The sequence below is a fragment of the Homalodisca vitripennis genome, chromosome 5, assembly GCF_021130785.1.
Source record: "Homalodisca vitripennis isolate AUS2020 chromosome 5, UT_GWSS_2.1, whole genome shotgun sequence".
Classification (NCBI taxonomy): Eukaryota; Metazoa; Arthropoda; class Insecta; order Hemiptera; family Cicadellidae; genus Homalodisca; species Homalodisca vitripennis.
Window position 1 is genome coordinate 129,629,560 of NC_060211.1, and position 19,886 is coordinate 129,649,445.

General features: G+C 30.4%; 2 protein-coding genes across 2 annotated transcripts in view; both read right to left on the bottom strand.

The window, feature by feature from the left end:
* LOC124363916 (mite allergen Eur m 3-like) overlaps nucleotides 1-4,968 on the bottom strand; it is a 44,445-nt gene extending 39,477 nt beyond the window's left edge. The window contains exon 1 of the mRNA XM_046819187.1: nucleotides 4,835-4,968. Coding sequence (XP_046675143.1) covers nucleotides 4,835-4,880 — 46 coding nt within the window. The 5' untranslated portion in view covers nucleotides 4,881-4,968. The remainder of the gene's footprint in view (nucleotides 1-4,834) is intronic.
* A 6,388-nt stretch (nucleotides 4,969-11,356) lies between these two features.
* On the bottom strand, nucleotides 11,357-19,351 carry LOC124363917 (trypsin-3-like). Its single transcript, XM_046819189.1, has 6 exons — nucleotides 19,257-19,351; nucleotides 18,741-18,868; nucleotides 17,326-17,414; nucleotides 14,767-15,013; nucleotides 13,388-13,522; nucleotides 11,357-11,500 (listed from the first exon to the last, which is right to left on the bottom strand). The coding sequence occupies exons 2-6, from the start codon at nucleotides 18,741-18,743 to the stop codon at nucleotides 11,360-11,362; spliced, it is 615 nt and encodes a 204-aa protein (XP_046675145.1). The 5' UTR covers nucleotides 18,744-18,868; nucleotides 19,257-19,351; the 3' UTR covers nucleotides 11,357-11,359.
* Between the last annotated feature and the right edge of the window lie 535 nt (nucleotides 19,352-19,886).

Below are 19,886 nucleotides of genomic sequence, written 5' to 3' on the forward strand. Positions count from 1 at the left end.
TATATCTTATCGAAAGGTAATATAAGGCAGGGAGCTCTCAAAGAAGCTCTTTGAATTGTATATTTTATTACCAATACCAAAAGTTGCTTTCCTGTGTGCAATTGTAGCTGAGCATTTGATTAAGCACACGGAGAAGCACTTTCGTTATGATATACAAACAGAACTTCTCTTCATATTGAATATTTCTAAAATAATAATAATAATAATAACAATAGTGTATATATTATATATATATATATATATATAATAATGTATATATATATATTATATATATATTATACATATATATATTATATATATATTATACATATATATATTATATATATTATACATATATATTTTATATATATATATATACATTATATATATAATAGCTAAATATAAAATCCATGATTAACATGATTTAATATAAATCGTATCCGATTTCATAGACAAGATTGTTAATAACGACTGTTAAGATAAGTAATTTAGTTATAAATAAACCAAGCTAATTTGGATATCAGAGTCAGATAACTAATGGGCAAAGTAGACGTTTACTGTATTAAAAAGTACAACCTGTGATGTCATAAAAACGAATCATCAGTTTTCTCACACACAATAAACACTGTAAAAGCAACATTACAAAGTTGTCATATAAAATCCAAATAACAATAAAACCAAATGATATCGTAAAAATTTATAGAAACTGGGTTATATTACTCCTTTCCCAGCTACTTTCAAACTTTTACCAAGTTCAGCGCCAGATGTTTTCAGCTTCAGATCGTACTACTGTAACAGCCGCATAGAGGCAACAGTTGGTTTGTAATGGGATAACGGAAATCTCTTCACTATAATTTAATGAATGAAAAATAACTTTGTGAATTAATAATAACAAAAATAAGTACAAAACTCTTTGTGAATATCAATAGTCTTCTTTAATTCAATTCCAGTTTACTTTTTAGAATCATGTACTTTGTTTAAGATGTTTTATCGTATCCATAAACAACTGCCTAGTGTAGAATAAACTGTATTATATAATAGGTCTAAATATCGAAATAAGGTAGGAACCAATATTTTACATACTTGGAAAATACTTTGTTTAAGATGTTTTATCGTATCTATAAACAACTTCCTAGTGTAGAATAAACTGTATTATATAATAGGTCTAAATATCGAAATAAGGTAGGAACCAATATTTTAAATACTTGGAAAATACTTCAATATTAGGATTGATGTGGATATTATTCATGTAATATCACATTATTTACTATGTGAAATATAGCTTTCTTTACGAACTTCGCATAACAGATCAACGGAGAAAGTTTTGATATAATTGGTTTCAAAAGAACAATGTTTCTTTAATGATAATTCTCAAATTTTATTACTTTACTAATTATATTTAATCTTTTGCAATAAACTCGTTTGTTAATGTTGAGTGATTCATAGGTGGATATTGATAAGTGTATGTGACTATAAACTTCAGTTTTAACTAATAGTAAAATTAGATTTCGCAGCACAAGGATAATCATTACAAAAAAGTAACTTTTTAGTGATAGCGTATTAACACATTTACACATTCCAAGATTAACTCTCTCATTGTTATATGATTTGATTTTTTAAATTATGTTCCCCTCAGTTTTAAATCTAATAATTGAGTTGGAACATCTGTTTCTATTGTAATTTTACGGTAATCAGTAGTATCAGTATCGTGTTATCGAATCTAGGAGTACCCGTAAGCTAGGGAGATTTCATTCTGTTTTTCCTCTTCTTAATTATTTGCAATGTGAAAGGCGTCATTGAGCGTCAAATCAAAATTTTAATTTTAAAGGTTAATAAATATTAATACAGGTTTTATAATTGGTAATCTAATGATTATACAAGCTAAACAAGCTTCTATTTGTGCTCCGAACCAATGTTGCATTAGTCTGCCTCTATATTTCTCAGTACCTTTTATAACTCATTTCGTGTTGGGCATAGCCGGGGTCACAAATCTTAATCTCATGGCCCTACCTGATTTTACTAGTCTCCATATCGACTGAAAACAGCACACAGGCGTATGTTGGAGTATGCTGAACGTAGATAAACCTTAATACTTCAAATCTCAAACCTTCTGAAGTACCTTCCAATAATCTGAATTTAAGGGATCTAGCTTACAAAGGGCGTGGCTTGCTTCCAGTAATCAGACATCTGAAAGTTTGAATTTTAAGTATCTAACTTCCAGAAATTTTACAACCAAAGATTTGGTTTCCAAAAAATGTTTACATGGATCTAGCCTACAAACTTGTGCTGAGAATGGTGGCTAGTAAATACAAATAAACCTAATATACTCGTAAAACGAATTACTTTATTCAAATCCCACTGTATCCATACGGACGCTTTTTACATAGAAACACCTCAGCCTCTTCAGGTAAACCCGAGGATTATCTATATTTTTGATGGACATATGCCAGTTTGTGTTATGGGCTGTACGGACTCAACTACGATATGTAGAACGATTCAATCCCCGCTTGAATTGCATTTATACTGCCGAGCCGCTTTAAGTATTCAATGTGTCATGCAATGCAGTTACACTCTAATATACAGTACAGTCTGGTGCAATATAGTCAGGAATACAGTGCGCTTATTGTGGACGCGGTGAGGTTTAGCCACTGTGGTAACGTCATATGCTTCTGTCTGAAATTAAACAAATAATCTACTTCAATTTCACTGAAAGTTAATTTACTGATCTAAATGGTACAAGACACAAATAAGAATAAACATTGTATAAATCCGAGGACCCAGATTGCTGTTATTAATATACAGGTTTAGTAACAAGTCTGGAGTTCCCCGGTTAATATTACATTGACTCACATTACAAAAACGTAATCCTGCACACCTTTATGTCATGGTATGAAGTACGTTTTCGGCATTAGTACCTCGTTCAAAAACCCAAAATGAGGGATTTTGCAGGCAACTTAGGAATTTCAAATGACAAGCCCCATGGAGTGACCCCTCATTTTAAGGTTCCTGGTAAAAATTGTAAATTCGGTAAAAATGTCAATTAAACGTATTTTGTAACCAGTACTTTTTAAAGATACAATGAAAGACATAATACAACATAAAGTTGTGCAGAGTTTAGTTTTTTTTAGTGTGAGCCGTTTCAATATTAACAGGAGACTCCAGACTTTTTGTTAACTCTTTAATGACGGTTATTCTAAATTATATTGAACACATGAATTGTAAATGTTGTTGAAATTTAATTTATTACAAAGAAAACTTAAATAACTTCATATCTAGTAAGTAAAGTGGCCATCCCTTGAGGTATAAAACGCTAGTCAAACAACCAACCTTTAGCTGACATCTACAGGATCTTTTCTTGAGTGAAAACATTTTTTGTGACTCGCTACTGGATTTTAGCGAGAAAATTGGGGAGACATTTTTGATAATTCCTTGATTAAACAAAAATAATGGGATTGAGATCGGAGAATCAAGGAGACTAATTTATTAAGGAAGTATTTTTGAAATTCTTCATATTTCATAAAGCAAAAACGTGGCACAAAGGCAAATTAAAATTTGCTCAAATGCTAAAATAAAATTAATGGTTGTGTGTGTATTTTATTGTATAAACTTGTTTTGTAATTTAAAATTTTAGTTCCTTGATTAAAATTCAAATGTCATAGTAACATTTTTTTTCCAACTTGGTAGACAGTCTCAGGTGTAATAATTGAAACTTTGTTTAACTTATCCTATAATCTTATGCTACCTTTATAATATATAGATTTATCTTTGTCTTTAGACCAAACGTATATTCTGAGTTTCTATGTTTACTTAAAAAGATTCAGTTGTAGTATTATGACGAAAAATTCCAATTATTGTAAAATCTGGCATAGTTATGACGCTTGGTAATCCAAATGGAAAGCATTGTGAAGTCAAACATGAAATTGTCCAATTTTGAGTTTTTGGACGCTATGAACATACAGTTATGAATAGAACGCTGAATCACTTGGGCAATATTTGCTTTTGTCTATTATTCATAAAGGGACAAATTACTTGTTAGTAACATAATAATTTAGTCTCAATAATTGTTACACGAGAGTGATTGTTATCCTGTTAACTTTCAACGTGTTTTATTATTGACGATCATCGTGGGTATGAGCGAATAGAAAGAAAGTACGGTAGTTTTCTTAATGGTGGCTATATATTATATACACGAATGCCTTGAATGAGGTGGTAAGTTCTCCACTATTGAAAAAGTAATATTTTGTGGAACATTCTTATTTGAGATAAATTCTTCAACATATAGCCCAGCTAAAACATTCTGTAACATTATTTTTAATGAGACTTAATTTCTTTTCCGAGATTTCATAATACTTTCATATGACTTTCATAATGTTTCGTTAAATCTCAAGATGATGGATGATTGGATATAAAACGCTGTCCATAATATTACTATAAATCTCATTCCAACAAACATTACAGGAAGCGTAATCATTTACAACATTTCTGCAATACATAGTGCTAGAAATAACATCTATTAGAAACGTATATCTAACATGTGATTTCAGCAAAGATAACAGATAAATAATTACCAAATTCGCGAATAACAGACATCACTATTTATTTTTTTAGATTTGACCAATATGTGATTCACGAGGTGAAACAAAAAGTTCAATTGGATAATTGTTTCTGTTTCTTCAGTTAATATTAATGCAATAACATTGAAAGTTTTAAGATGACAACTTTCTACTCCAAAAAAGCAGTATATCTAACTTTCTCAGGGTTGATCCGTTAACCTCCTTATAGATTTAAATTACTATAAATAACTCTGTTTTAAAATGGCAATAAATAGTTATTAATTCATACACTATGTACTTACATAAATGCACCACTAACAAGCAGAAATATAAGATTAAAAGTTTCATTCTAATCTTTGCGGAACCACGGTATAAGATGTAGGCACTTGTATTTAAATGTATACTTCAATGAATGCCTACAGTACCTTAAACAAGTTATATTAAATCTGAAAGGATTTTAAGATAAGAAATATGTGTTCTCTTTTTAGACACTGCAACATGATTGGTCGATAAACCGTAAATACTTCAACGATGGCATTATCTTAATTACCATCTCATCTCACGGATGAAGAGATGATTGATATATTAGGAGAATTTTCAGAATACCAGGAACGGATGTCCATTCATAAAATTATTGAATAACTTCAACAACGTTCAGATTTTACGACTATCAGTGACCTTATAAGGCTTTAAATGATTTCTACTTTAGTTTGAAGTTTAAAAATATTATACGTATCATTAAGTGACATGGTAGACAAAAGATTTGTCTCTGTAATCAATTAAAGTAACAAAAACTACATTTAATGAAATTTATTATTTAAACTAAAGTAATTCTTTTACTGCAGCATTCCTCAGTTTTATTAAAGTTGCTAAGACTTAACCGCATCTTTGCACGCAATTTCTAAATTCATTATGTAACCATTAATAATAATAAAATAATTATTGTAGACACATGTTCCATAAGATATTAAATAGAATGCTTCAAGTTTCAACAAAGAATAGACCTATTAATAAAACAGAATTAAAAGTGAACAAATTTCTATACACTACGATCCACAATATAAAGTAAAAAACAATTTCTTGTAACTTATAGAAGTTACATAGGTGTAAATTTTTAATTTTGTAGAACCATTAAGTAAAACCTGTAAACCGGTAAATTAATTAGTATGTGTTCATCATTGCTGCCATGTATAATTAAACTTACATAGTACTTTTCGCATCACAGCTGATATTTATTTATTGAATACCAAATACTGAGACACTGCGGGGCACGTTGCATTCTGTGACTTGATCAGCTGTCAAAAATATTGCCTAGTTTTACAGTAGGTTTCTGACGTTTGTTTTGCAATTTTATTGTCAATTACAAATAAACTACTTGAATTAATTTAGGTAAATGTATTTAAGTTGACTTAAGATTATTTGTCAATGATAATTTGTAATAAAAAATATACTTTTATGTTTATATTCGAGTTGTGTGCTTGCAAAATGTCCAAATCAGTTGACTGGGTATTACAATGAGCATCGAAAATCCTTTCAAAACCTTCGTGTTTATAATAAGTTTAGGATACAGTGATTTATTCCTTACAGTGAAAAGATTACTTGAACAAAAAATTTTATTAAACACTAAATAATCACCACGTGCAGCAATCACTATTCTTAATGCACTTTTTTTTTACTGATAAACAAATATATGTTGTAAATAGTTTATTTGTGTATAGTTTCATGCTATCTATGAACCATAATTTTGCATTTAATACAAAGATAAGAGAATAAATTATATTTGCATTTTTAATTTCCAATATAAATAATAAAAGTTTAAATGACTATATTATTATTTTCAATCATATGTGAATACGTTAAACATTGTCTGTTAAACGTGAAGGAGGAGAGATTATTTTGATATTCGGACATGGGGATTGATAAATTATTAACAATCATAATATACTTGTAACTATTTTTTATAGTAAACAATATTTACATCATATAAACTGAAACTTTATACATTTTTACATGTTAATGCCGAAAAACAAAAACAAACAGAAAGCTGTTGCTAAAACAGTCGTAGTAAATAGTATTACGATTTTAAATATTAATTTTACAAGAAACACTTTAATCATTTCTGCAGAAGTAATGTATTGCATGCCTACTTAACAATAATCTCCGGTGATTCAGAATGTATATATGTAAATGTTGATTATTATTTAAAACTTACCTCTGCATAATAAAACATATAATTGCAAACTTCTTAAAATTTGTTAACTTAAGATGTTTAGAGTTATACATTTGTGGCAAGTATTTTGCCATAAATTAGGTATGAAAATTAGAGTCTCGATAACTTGTAAGATTCACAAACGACGAGAAATGAAGTCAAAAGAAATATACGCGGAGAATAGACTATAAACATATCACAAGAGTTCTGACCCTTTTCCATGATATTCATCGGGTATTCAAATTAATGCATATTTGAAATAATACAATATTACTGACATTCTCATAAACCATAACAATAAATAATATGAACCCAGTATTTTGACATCTACATGTATTATTATACTTTTAAAGTTTATTTACGTTTATCGTGCACTTCCTTGCTGTCATATCTCTAGGTTTCTTCAATTGACATCGTTTTTTTTAAGTATTTGGAGCATTCATACATTTTTCATTATTTTTACATAAATTATTTTGATAGTATTGATATCGGAATCATGTAGAAATAAATCAGGTTGGAGGTTGGAGTTGAAAATTTTTCATTATTGCTTCTCAAGAGCACATGGTGTACAAAATTGAAAGGCCAATCTCTTATAGCTCTTCTGGCCATTTTTAAATCAGGCCCTCATTTTGTATTTATATATTAGCATTTTCTTTCGGTTTCGCACCAAATTTCTTCGTAAGTAATTAGTTTATCATAAATTATATCTTAGAGAGTGGCATTGGACTCAACTGATGGTGAATAAGAAGAAATACTTTAGTCCGATTCGATACGAATAAGATCCCATGATTTGTAATACATAGCTCAAAGGACATCAATACTACAGTACTACTCAGACCAGGTAGGGCAGTATTATTGTGGCCCTCTCCTCATATTATTGTGATTGAGGGAATAGCTTAATTGAGTTACGTTATTTCCCGTCCCTCTTTTTTCCTTCAACTACCTTAAATATTCTGTGCTACAACATTAAACAAACGCAATATCGAGAACGTTACGTACAGATACTAAACAATTTTTATTTTTATTGGATAGCAAAGCAATGTTAACGTAATATCCAGTAAAGAGTAAATTGGTTTTAGTATGTCATTGATGTAATCTATAGCAAAAGGTACATAATATTATTGGCGTTACTGTTTGAAGTTATGATACGCTAGAGATTTCTCCTTTGAATAAAAACTCTGGAATATATATTCCATCTAATTGTTATCGGCATAAAAATATATTTTAGACTTTGGAACTCAAAAGATGGCAAGTCGCTCATTTTTATGTACAGCATGTAGACCAAGTTATATAAACACAATATTTCCGCTATTAAAACTTATTTGAAACATTTGTGATGATTTCATTAATTACTTTTTAATAAAGTGCATTGACAATGTTGGTATGGGAATCGACTAAAAAGAGACGTGGTATCGAGAATAATTATTATCATATACTGTGTAATTGAATTAGTTAACTTCGAACAATGAATTTCTTATTGAAGTTTAGAAACATTGAGGTCGGACAGGACCACTTGGGCACATGTTCAATCTAAGTTCAAAATTGAAATCCTTTATCTTTTTGGATTTTGTTGGTTGTTGATAAATGAGTCAGGTCATCTTGCTTTATATTGGAGTACAACATATTAGTATTTACTCTCGAATTTTCACACAATTTCTTATTGAATATGAGGAACACAATTTTTTATTAACATTAGAAACACTCCTGATATACATAGTCATTGGATAATATTCTAATTTCTTGATCTATTTCAGATTTTAGTTTTAAAAATAACGCTTCGTAGTATTGGAATTTTGTGGGTATAATTTCAGTAAACTGTTTGATGGAAATCATTAGAAATAAGATTTACGGTCATGAAACTGACCGATATTATGGAGACCGAATTAATACTCTTGTGAACTGTCAACGTCTATCCTTCGCGTACATTTCTTCTGATTTCTCTTCTCATTGTTTCGTATATTTACAAACTGTGAAAATTATATCTGCTGGTAATTCGAAGAAACTCATACAAATTTGTCCCATTTTAATTTCATCTTAGAATATAGATGTTCAAATTTAGTTTTTAACACCCATAAGATTGAATGGATAATAAAGAATAATTTGAAATAATTCTTTTGATAATTTTAAATTTTGCCTACCTTTTTTTTAAATTCCTTAAATATAAATAATGAATTACCACCGATTATTGCTAGGAAATTAACATTTTGCTCTTATGTAGTAAACTTTTAATTAGTATAACTAAAAATTATAAATGTAAATGTCATATTGGATACTATAATTTAGGAAATGTTTTATATTGAGCACTTTTCAAAAAAAAGGTTTTCATTTAGGTAGCCATCGTTAAACTATCCAAAATTTGTATAAAATATCACTGAAGAGGCTGGAAAATTGTTCTGTCTTTCTACCTCTATGTCTGACTCTACGATGCAAAGAAAAAGAACTGAACTAATAGACTTGGTATTTTTATAAAACTTCATTTCTATATTAGCAACGGTGAGTTCGATTGTGGTGCCTGTTACTCCTGTGGTTTGGCTTAGAAATTAAAGAGCATTTTAAATATAATATGCTGTTCTGTTTAAACATATTGCTATGACAGCACAACTATATGTTTAGTTAATATACCTACCATTTGAATTCATTTACTATTATAGTTTTGTAAGTATAGAGTAAGCTTTATGGGAAGAGCACATGTAATTTCAAAGTTTTCTGAAATCGCTTTTGAGGACAAAGGTTATACAGATAAGAATTAAAATTTTTGCTGAAGAATACATTTTTCACTGTAAATTTTAGCAAAAATTAAGTATGCAGTGCTTGGCCAAATATTAAGTATTGGATATAATGTAACAAAACTTTACATATAAGTACCTGTACCGAATAGATAATACACATGGGGTTGGATACCGCTGGGTCATAGCAATGAATACTCAAATTTCGAAGTTTACATACATATTTAATATTGGCAAATAAAAATTAAAGCACCACTTATAGTTGGTAAAATACAATAAAGTATTACTACGTTGCTGGCAAATAGAGTATTAATTAACTTAAAAAATATACCATGTGATGAGCCTAAATATTGTTATGTTCTATGGATTGTACCTTCAAAATAATACTTATTAAAACTTTTAAAAATAAATTCCCTTTACGATGAATTTGTCTCACAAACGCTTGCGTCAGCATTCTTGGCTCGACAATGCAGCTTTAGTAGGGAAAGGGAAAGATTAGTAGACTGGAAGTCTAAAAGATTAAGTAATTTAGCTTGAACTCAAGAGTTAGCTCGAAGAGCAACCTACAACTCGTGGACAAGGCGCGCGAGATGTTCCTTCGGTAGCGAGGTTTGCCAGCTACAAAGTTCTGAGAGAAAAAATTAATACGCGTGCCAATTAGGTTATCAATCCGCCAACAATTTAGATCCACGAACATCGGATGTAACTTATATTAACCAGTAACAAGTAACTAGGTTGCGAAAATATGTACTATATGAAGTAAAACTAAATAATGGTACATACCTGAAACACATTTGTTCAACAAATATGGCGTTCCACAAGGAGTCAGTAGAATTAATTGAGAGCATATGTCGAGTTGTAACAATAAAATTCTTTATATTAGGAGAACACAATGGCACATACCCAACCTCAAAATGTTCTCCTTACCAAAGTGGCAGTTACAAATTTTAGAAAAAAGATGAATTGTCAGTCCTTGTGTTACCTAAAATAATGAAACGCCAAAAGTCTCGCAGCACACAAAAACAATTTTTCACATTTGCGAATTATTTTACTGCCTTAAATGCGGGGACAACGTTAAATAGGGCTCGTTCTCCAAATTCCTGTTCTACGTCAAAGAGATACGCTGTATAAACTTAAGCTTCTTTTTAACGGCCACCACTGCGCATCCATATACGCTGGATTCTATATGAACACCGCCAGTTATATTTCTAGACATCGGACCGGACTGTTACAGTCACCGAGAAGATGGAGGAGTAAGCGGCAGATGGACTGGTAACGGTGGTCGCTATCTCTTGAAAGTATCCATGGTCGACAGATGGTCGACTTCAGGGCGGCTTGCTCCTTACAACTTCGTCGACAGATACGAAATGGGTGAGTTAAATTTACAATACCACTTATTACAAAAAATCGCTCAATCCGTAGCTGTTTCAACAACCACTACGGCAACTGATGAAGGCAACAGAAGGGCCCACTTGCGGTGGAACTGTCCGGTGAATAGGCGTTAATTTATGTTGCCTTAAAGGTGCTGCAAATTTCAAAAGACACACAGTTGCTTTTCGGGGGGCTTTTTGATTCTGCGAGTATAAACTTCTGCGATTGATATTTTTAGTAGAAGGTTTTGTCTGTAAACTATGGTAAATGATTATGTACATGAGATTGACCATTTAATTGAATATTCTAAATTCAGTTTATTTTATAAAATATATTTTAGACTTATAAATTTAGGCACATTGCTATCTAGGATAGGTTTAATTAAAATATTGAACTGGTTCTGTATTTTGGGAAGGAGAGATAGTAGTGGGATGCAGATATGGTTGGGTAAAATAACCATTCTAGTCTAACACGTTTCCTAAATACCTGGTGAGTTTTAATAGGTATGTAAGTCTCAACATTTACTCTTTAATGGTATTTTTGACCCAGTCGACGAATATAGGTACATTCACGTACACAGCAGGGTAAGAGAGACAGTCGTAACCACCGGCGTACAGTCCGTACACTGCATTCTTGTACACCAGAGGATCTCCGAAATCAGACTGTACACGACATTATGTGTATAGGTACCAGTATTAAAATAGTATAAGCTATAGTTAAAAGTAGATTTATTTCAAAGTTGTAATAAACTATTTATATTATACTCTTTTAGATCTGCTGTCCTTCATAATAGCAATGACGATAGTTTAGGGCGTGTCGAATAATTTCTAGGATTTATCTTTATTAATTACATTGAAATACTTAAAAAAACACGTTTAACGTTAAGAAATTACCTTAAAAAGAAAGTCTCAAAAATTATAAAACGCTAAATGGCGCAAATATATAAACAAATAAAGAACAATTTTCAAGAATCAAGAAAATACTCCTACTACTGGATAATTTAAATTGAAAATATAGAATGTAGACCGCGTTACTGTTTACAGTTAAAGAAAATGGTCTAATAACATTCTTCCCTCAATTTAGTACGTAGAAAATATGCAAGCACACGAGCAAAAATTTTCTAATATCAACGTCATTAGGAATGCAGTAATACAATAATAAGTATATATTGCAAAAATAAATCTGAAATGATAAGAGAATTGATTTGTGCAATAATTACAAAAATTAAATATTTCAAGGAATTTTTATCTAGATTTTATAACTTAAAATATACGGTATAAGTTGTCAAGTTTAGTATGTACATTGCATTTGAAATAAATTATTTATTTCTTATAAGTTGAGAGTTTTAACTCAACTTATACTGATCACTGGCCAGTGGCGCAGTGTAGTGGGTACGGCGGTTATCGCAAGATAACCAGATCAAGCAACGCCGAGCGTGGCTGCTGCTTGGACAGGTGACCGCTGAGCGATCCTGTCCTTGCAAGCGGCCCGCCTGCCCGGCCATTGGTGGTGGTTCGGAAGTCACCTTTAAGCCGTTGGTCCCCAGGTTAAGTGTTAGAGAGGGCTTCTTAGCCCTAACTTCGCCTGGTAAAATAAGACATTCTTTACTTTTTTACTTTTAGTTTTCTTTTCAAAATAGAGTAGATGCCTGTTCTAAAACGGCGAATTACTTTCAATACATACGTTATTAGCTGTTGGTCCCCAAGTTAAGTATTAGAGAGGGATTCTTTGCCCTAACTTCACCCGATAAAAGAAGACTTTTTTACTTTACTTTTTTACGTATGAAATGTCTGAAATAGTGGTAATCTTTTAAATCATCCACAATCATTAAGTAAAGCTAAAAAAATAATAGTTCTGCTTAACTTTTTAACAACAATTTATCATTACTGGTGTGAACGCATATACAATTAAAATAAATTGCAATAATTTAGAAGAAATAGAGAAAAATAATAATAGTGACTAAAAAAAAAATTGTGAGTAAAATATATTTATTTCAGTAATATAAAAGTCCAGTAAACTTTTGTTTCCTCAACTTGTTTTAGACTCTTAACGAACAATAAAACTATCACAAAATAGTAAAAAAATACAACAAATAATTATAGTACTAATAAATACACATTTTTGCAGATATAATGGAACTAGGTTTTATAATCATATATAGATAAATTACTTAAATTACCGTATTGCGATTATTATGATCAGTTCGCGATGTTGAACAACACATCTACTATATTATTTTTCCATATTACAAAAAATAAATTATTTAACCATATAAAAAATTTTAATAAATAATTATAGTTAAAAAATTTTAATAAATAATTATAGTAATCTTTTAACAGCCAAAACATATTAAATACACATTTTGCAGAAATAATGAAACTATGTTCTATAATAATGGATTCTATGGACTGTATTAATTAAAAGAGAAATTACTTAAAATATCGTATGCGACGATTATGATCAGTAGGCCTACTCGATTTTGAAGAACATATCTACTATATCACTTTTCCTTATTACCATATCCACGTTAATGTAAAATCCATACTTACAGCACAAGGACCAACATTCGTGTCGTATGTACACATTAGTCTCTGTGTCAGTTCGGAGGAGTACGTTTCTTCACATTTATTCCAGTCGTACACTGTCACTTTAGCTGCCAGCAAGGTGGGTGACATGAATTCGGACTGAAAGCATTATTGTGTTATTCTATTTTTACTGCTAAAACTATAAATTTTACTAATTTAACATACTACAATAAGTGTTTCTATCCTTGTTTGTACCTATTCATTGTATAGAAAAAAAATATATAGTAGAATGAGGGAGTTTCATTGTTACCTTTTTTAAGTTTGAATTACGTTATTATTGGGTATATCTTGAAATATTTTTATTGTGCTGCCAGCATAAGTGAAGTTTTATTTATGAAGTTTTAGATTGCATGTTTTTTATCATAGGACTTATGAGCACTTCTACAAAAGAGTACTCTTCACCACGTGACGCCTACAGGCTACGTGCAATATTTAAAATATAGCTTATTTTCTTCATGAGACGAATTGCAGACAGAAGAAAACACAGAAACAACTTTCAAAATTCCCCGGTAAACACATGAGAAACTTTTCAACCCTACGTAGTAATGGGATTCAATGATGCTAAGCCAAATCCTATGGATAAACAAGATATATCACAGAACTCATTGTTGTCTACGAAAAATGAAATTTGTTGCAAAATTTTCACAAAAGAAGTCTTCACACTATGCCACCATGTGATGATAACTTAAGAGTTTGTGTTTTGATGGCTAAAATTCATGTGATACTGGGTCACACATTAAAATATCATGCATATGTTTAAAATTTTGTTTATTCTACGAGTTACTGGTTACAATTATAGTTACCCATAGTAGAAATGTATACTTTTTGCTGAAGCTTAGTAAAATCCTATGCAATGATTGTATTAAGTATCGCTATACGGGAATGAAACTTCATTTCAAGTCTACATGTCACTTTATTCTCGAATCGTCGTGAGGAGACACATATAGAAAAGAATATATTCCAAGCCTGTGATAATATCCCAAGATATCCCAAGATATAATAAATAATATCCCAAAATATATCTCTCTACAGCATCATAAGTTTTTTTTACGGGTAGTGACGTAAGTTTTGTTTTTCAACATCTTCATCTGTACAGATTTTCTGTGCTAAAGCTAAGGTTTTATTTGCAAGTGCAAACCAGCAAATGAGCGAACGAGGTAACAACGAAGTGCCAACCGAAAAGCGTACGATGCAAACTTTGGGGAATTTGCTTTTAAACCAAGTGATCAGTTTCGGGACTTTGATATGAAGAAATATCTAAAACATATGCATACGCAGCTAATCTACATAAACTTTTTATTCTGTTATATATTTTTAAATCATTGCAATACAGTACCACTCACTTGTGACGCTGGTCCCCATCCCGCTATCGCAACTTTAGTCGTCGGTTTGAGACTTTTAGTTCCAAGCTTAATGGGCTTGACGTGCTTGCCAAACTTGATAGGCTTGTTTAGCTTGACGACTGGGATATCGTAGACCCAGGTACCAGTGTAGTTCACGTTTGTTAAAACCTTGTCTGCAGTGAAGAGCTGGCCGCCCTTTTCACATTTGGTACTTCCCACCCGGAATGACAGATCCCCTTGTTGTACCCTAAAAATAATTAGGTGATTTTATTGGTTACTTATTACTTAAAATGCTTTAAAAAGTGAACTCTTTGTAACGGTTATCGATAGGAATAGGTGAAAAAAAAAAAAACTCTTTTTAGTGTTAAGGTTTTTTCAATATTTATAGCTGTTTTCGTTTGAAATATACACATTAAATTACCTAAAAATGTTTAATAATACGCCTTTATTTATCACGTATCTATGTATTTGACATACCAAACTCTACCGAGTTTTAAAATAGTGATGATTAAAAATTACTAGACACTTTTCTATTAAAGCTTACAAATAAAAACACTTTTTGGTGATTTTCTTTTTTATAAAACATTTTAAAGGTGAATATGTCTCTTGCACGATTTCCATGTATTACCTTTGTTCCCCAAGACCTTGTGGCTTTGCTAGGAGAAAAATTTACAATGAACAAAATTTGAGTAAAACTTACTTTTTTGAAGAGTAAATCAGTTCTACATGAAGTACCGCCTGTGACTATTGTGTAACCGATGCCCAACTTAACCTTACTTGCAGGCAGGGCTGTTAAAGGATCAGTGCTCTAACTAATTATATAAGGCAAACTATGGCAACTATAGTTACTTAAGCAATTGGGAAATGGACAAGAAAGGTTGAGTAAGATAATTATATAAACTCGAACTTCCAATGTAGAACCAAATCCAAGTGTACACGTCTCTTGAAACCTTCTATATCAAATAGTAAATAAAAAAATTGATATTTAATAGTGTAAGTTTATCATGACCTCTTTTAGTCTTTTTATATGTACGGGTAGTTTCTGACAAATCTAAATTGTACCTATTTATGGAGTTTTTTTTATTTCAATTAATAACCAAGTCGTTACTTTTATTTTTAGTTTAGTTATGGTTAGATAATTTTAATTTTCAGTACTGTTTAAAGATCTTTTGTTTTGTAAATAAAGTTGGTAAGTAGTCAATATGCTTTTATTAATAAAAAAAGAATTTGACTTAAGAGATTTTGTAAGGAGCCCATCGTATAAATAACATCGAATCCGGTTTCATAAAAATGTCCTTTCTATTTGAAATCGACCATGTGGTTTAATTTATAAATCCCTGATAAAATTAGCGCTCAAGAAGAGCAGTTTCATTTCTTCTTAGGTAAGATTCTACAGATTAACGTTAAAATTTGAAGTTTACTTTAATTAACCTGAGTCACGTCCTTCAAAAACCAATTAGCTTGACATATGACACTGTTTTTTTTGGTAGTACAATCATTTCATTGGTTCCTCTTTAAGTTTAACAGTGTTAATTTATAAAGGGTTTCCTACAAAAGTTTGTGTGATAGAATGTACCTAGATTGACCAATTTATATCAAACATAAAGTCAGAATGGATTATGGTATAATACAATGTAAGCAAACTAGGGTTGACTACTTCAGAGATTCTGTTTCTGCCCAATGTCAATCAGTTGAGGATTATACAAACAGGTAGAACTTATATTTTAGGAATACCACGCAGACTTTTAACCAAGATTCTACAACCAAATATAAAAAAACATCTAATAAGTAAAAAATGTGTACAATTTAAAATGTAACTTAATTTGTGTAAAAGGTACCAAGTTCATAAAATCTCTCCAATGTATGCCTACTATTGGTTTAGGAGATATTTTATTCAATAAAATTTACTTTACTTTAAAGATACTGTGTCAACTAGCTTTCTATTAAAGACAGAGAAGATCTCCTCAAGATTATTAATTAACTTGAACTTTAACCAAGATTCTACAACCAAATATAAAAAACATCGAATAAGTAAATCATTTGTACAATTTAAAATGTAACTTAATAATTTGTGTAAAAGGTACTAAGTCCATAAAATCTCTCCAATGTATGCCTACTATTGGTTTAGGAGATATTTTATTCAATAAAATTTAGTTTACTTTAAAGATACTGTGTCAACTAGCTTTCTATTAAAGACAGAGAAGATCTCCTCAAGATTATTAATTAACTTCAACTTTAACCAAGATTCTACAACCAAATATAAAAAAACATCGAATAAGTAAAAGATTTGTACAATTTAAAATGTAACTTAATAATTTGTGTAAAAGGTACCAAGTCCATAAAATCTCTCCAATGTATGCCTACTATTGGTTTAGGAGATATTTTATTAATAAAATTTAGTTTACTTTAAAGATACTGTGTCAACTAGCTTTCTATTAAAGACAGAGAAGATCTCCTCAAGATTATTAATTAGCTTCCACTTTAATATTTAAATTATTTATGTGTTGACATGAATTACTGCCTATAAAATACATTCACTTCAATCTAGCTATGCCTTACCAGTTAACGTTGAAGCCAGTAGTCAATATCCTGTTAGAATTTAAAATCACTCCAGCACCAACGAACACAGTTTTGACTAATATTGAAACCTGCAACGATCAAAATTTACAATAAAAAATACCCAAGAGGTAATAGATTCAACATAATACAAAACAAAAATTTGTAACTATGTGTAATGGGTATGTTTAAAAACTTAATAGATTACTATTTTTAATAAGGAATAGCTCTTTTTATACATTTAATGCTTGAATAAAATATTATCCTTCAGGTAAATGTTATTCTCGAGATGTTATTACGATACGATAGACATAAAGACATATAGACAAAAAATACGTTTTAAATCCTCTCGACAGGCAAACGAAAATTGTATCAACCTTACTAAGTATTAGGTTTCAATGACGCTCAGCAAAATCATATACTTTATTCATGCCATGTAGAAATGGAGTTTCAAGCACAATTTTAAGTGAGCAGATGATCTTTAATCTAGGATATTGCCTCAAAATGCATTAACATTTTTGTTATTGCGTTAGGTTTTATTGCAGTGTTTAGATAATAAAGGTTGGGAGCAAGAGTGCGCTGAAATTGTCACCAACTTTCACCATTGACTTTCATTGTTTTATTTTTTTCCTTTTACTCTAGGAATAATTAATATTTGATAATATATCACATGTTAAATCTTGTAAGCCAGTACCTAACTTGTTTACATATTTGTTAATCTGATATTTTCTAATTGCCATCATAGTTACCTATTTGATCAGTGTAAATACACACACACACACACACACACACACACACACACACACACACACACACACACACACACACACACACACACACACACACACACACACACACACACACACACACACACACACACACACACATATATATATATATATATATATATATGTGTGTATTTGCTAATGTTTAGAAAGATCCTATGGAGTGTCACGCACCGCCATCGACCTAATAGTATTTGTAATATACAGAATAATAGAAGAATATAGAATAATAGACAGAAATTCTTTTAATCCCAGTCACCCATTTAGGTTTTTTATGGTTATTTGTGTATATTTCTTCGATAAGGAAGCACTCAATTATAAATTTTAACACACTCACTGTGACACTACTAATAATATATATACTGACTTCAGGACAGCAATATAGTAAATATATTTGTTTACTAATTTTTTACTAGGTTAAGAGTAAGAAACTAAAAAAATTGCCATAGTATTGCCTCGGAACCTATGTGCAAATTAAGAAATTTGGACTATATTATTAATGTGCGTCCACCGCAGTCAGTGTGTTAACTTACATTTTAATACTAAACTAAATATTTGAAAATATATTTTTGTGCTAGGTAAAAAACGTTTTAATATTGATAATAGGAAACCCTTACAAAATACTGAACTTACCATGAAAGGGAATTTTGCTATAGTTGTTTTTTTACCATTGTATATCCCAAGACTGGTTTTCTGATTATTATGGTTACCACCGTGGGTAACATGAGACGGTTTCCCATTCTAAAACCCACTTGCCAAACCTGTAAAATGTAGTATTGTTAATTATTTATTTGTCATTTATAATTGCATTAATGATTCAGTGTATGTGGAAATACTTTATAAAAATTTTATTAAAAATCTAATAAATGAATACGGTAACTTCTATATTACTGACTACGCATTAGCAATTAGCAACCGTTTTATTACTGAATATCTGTTTCTCTGTTCGCACGAGAATTCAAGAACAAAAAGAAACTTATAACTAGATAGTATCAGGTGTGATAATTGAAACTCTGTTTAAAATGTCCTATAATCTTATGCTACCTGTATAATAAGTATATTTATCTTTGTCGTTAGACAAAACGTATATTCTGAGATTGTATGTTTACTTAAAAAGATTCAGTTGTAGTGTAAAGAAGAAAAACTTACATAAATTCACCAGTAACAGGCAAAAAGATAAGATTAAAAGTTTCATTCTAATCTTTGAGGAACCACGGTATTAGATGTAGGCACTTGTATTTAAACGTATACTTCAAAGAATGCCTAAACTACCTTAACAAGTTATTTATTAAATGTGAAAGGATTTTAAGATAAGATATGAGTGTTCTCTTTTTAGACACTGCAACATGATTGGTTGATAAACCGTAAATACTTCACCGATTTAATTATCTTATCGATACTGTCATTATCTTAATTACCATCTCCTCTCACGGCTAAAGAGATGATTGATATAGTAGGAGAATTTGCAGGATACTAGGAATCGATGTCAATTGATAAAATTATCCAATAACGTCAACAGCGTTCAGATTTTACGACTATCAGTGACCTAATAAGGCTTTAAGTGATTTATACTTTAGTTTGAAGTTTAAAAATATTATGCATATCATTCATTGACATGGTAAACAAAAGATTTGTCTATGTAATTAATTAAAGTAACAATAAAAGTATAAACTACATTTTTAATGTTATTCATTATTTAAACTACTGTAATTCTTTTACTGCAGCATTCCTCAGTTTTAATAAAGTTTCTAAGACTTAACCGCAGCTTTGCATGGAATT

Coding starts and splice junctions, on each gene's coding strand:
- LOC124363917 (XM_046819189.1), bottom strand. Junction 13,523..14,766: donor GATGGGGACCAGCGTCACAA/GTGAGTGGTACT, acceptor TAATGCTTTCAG/TCCGAATTCATGTCACCCAC. Junction 11,501..13,387: donor CGAATGTTGGTCCTTGTGCT/GTAAGTATGGAT, acceptor TGTCGTGTACAG/TCTGATTTCGGAGATCCTCT.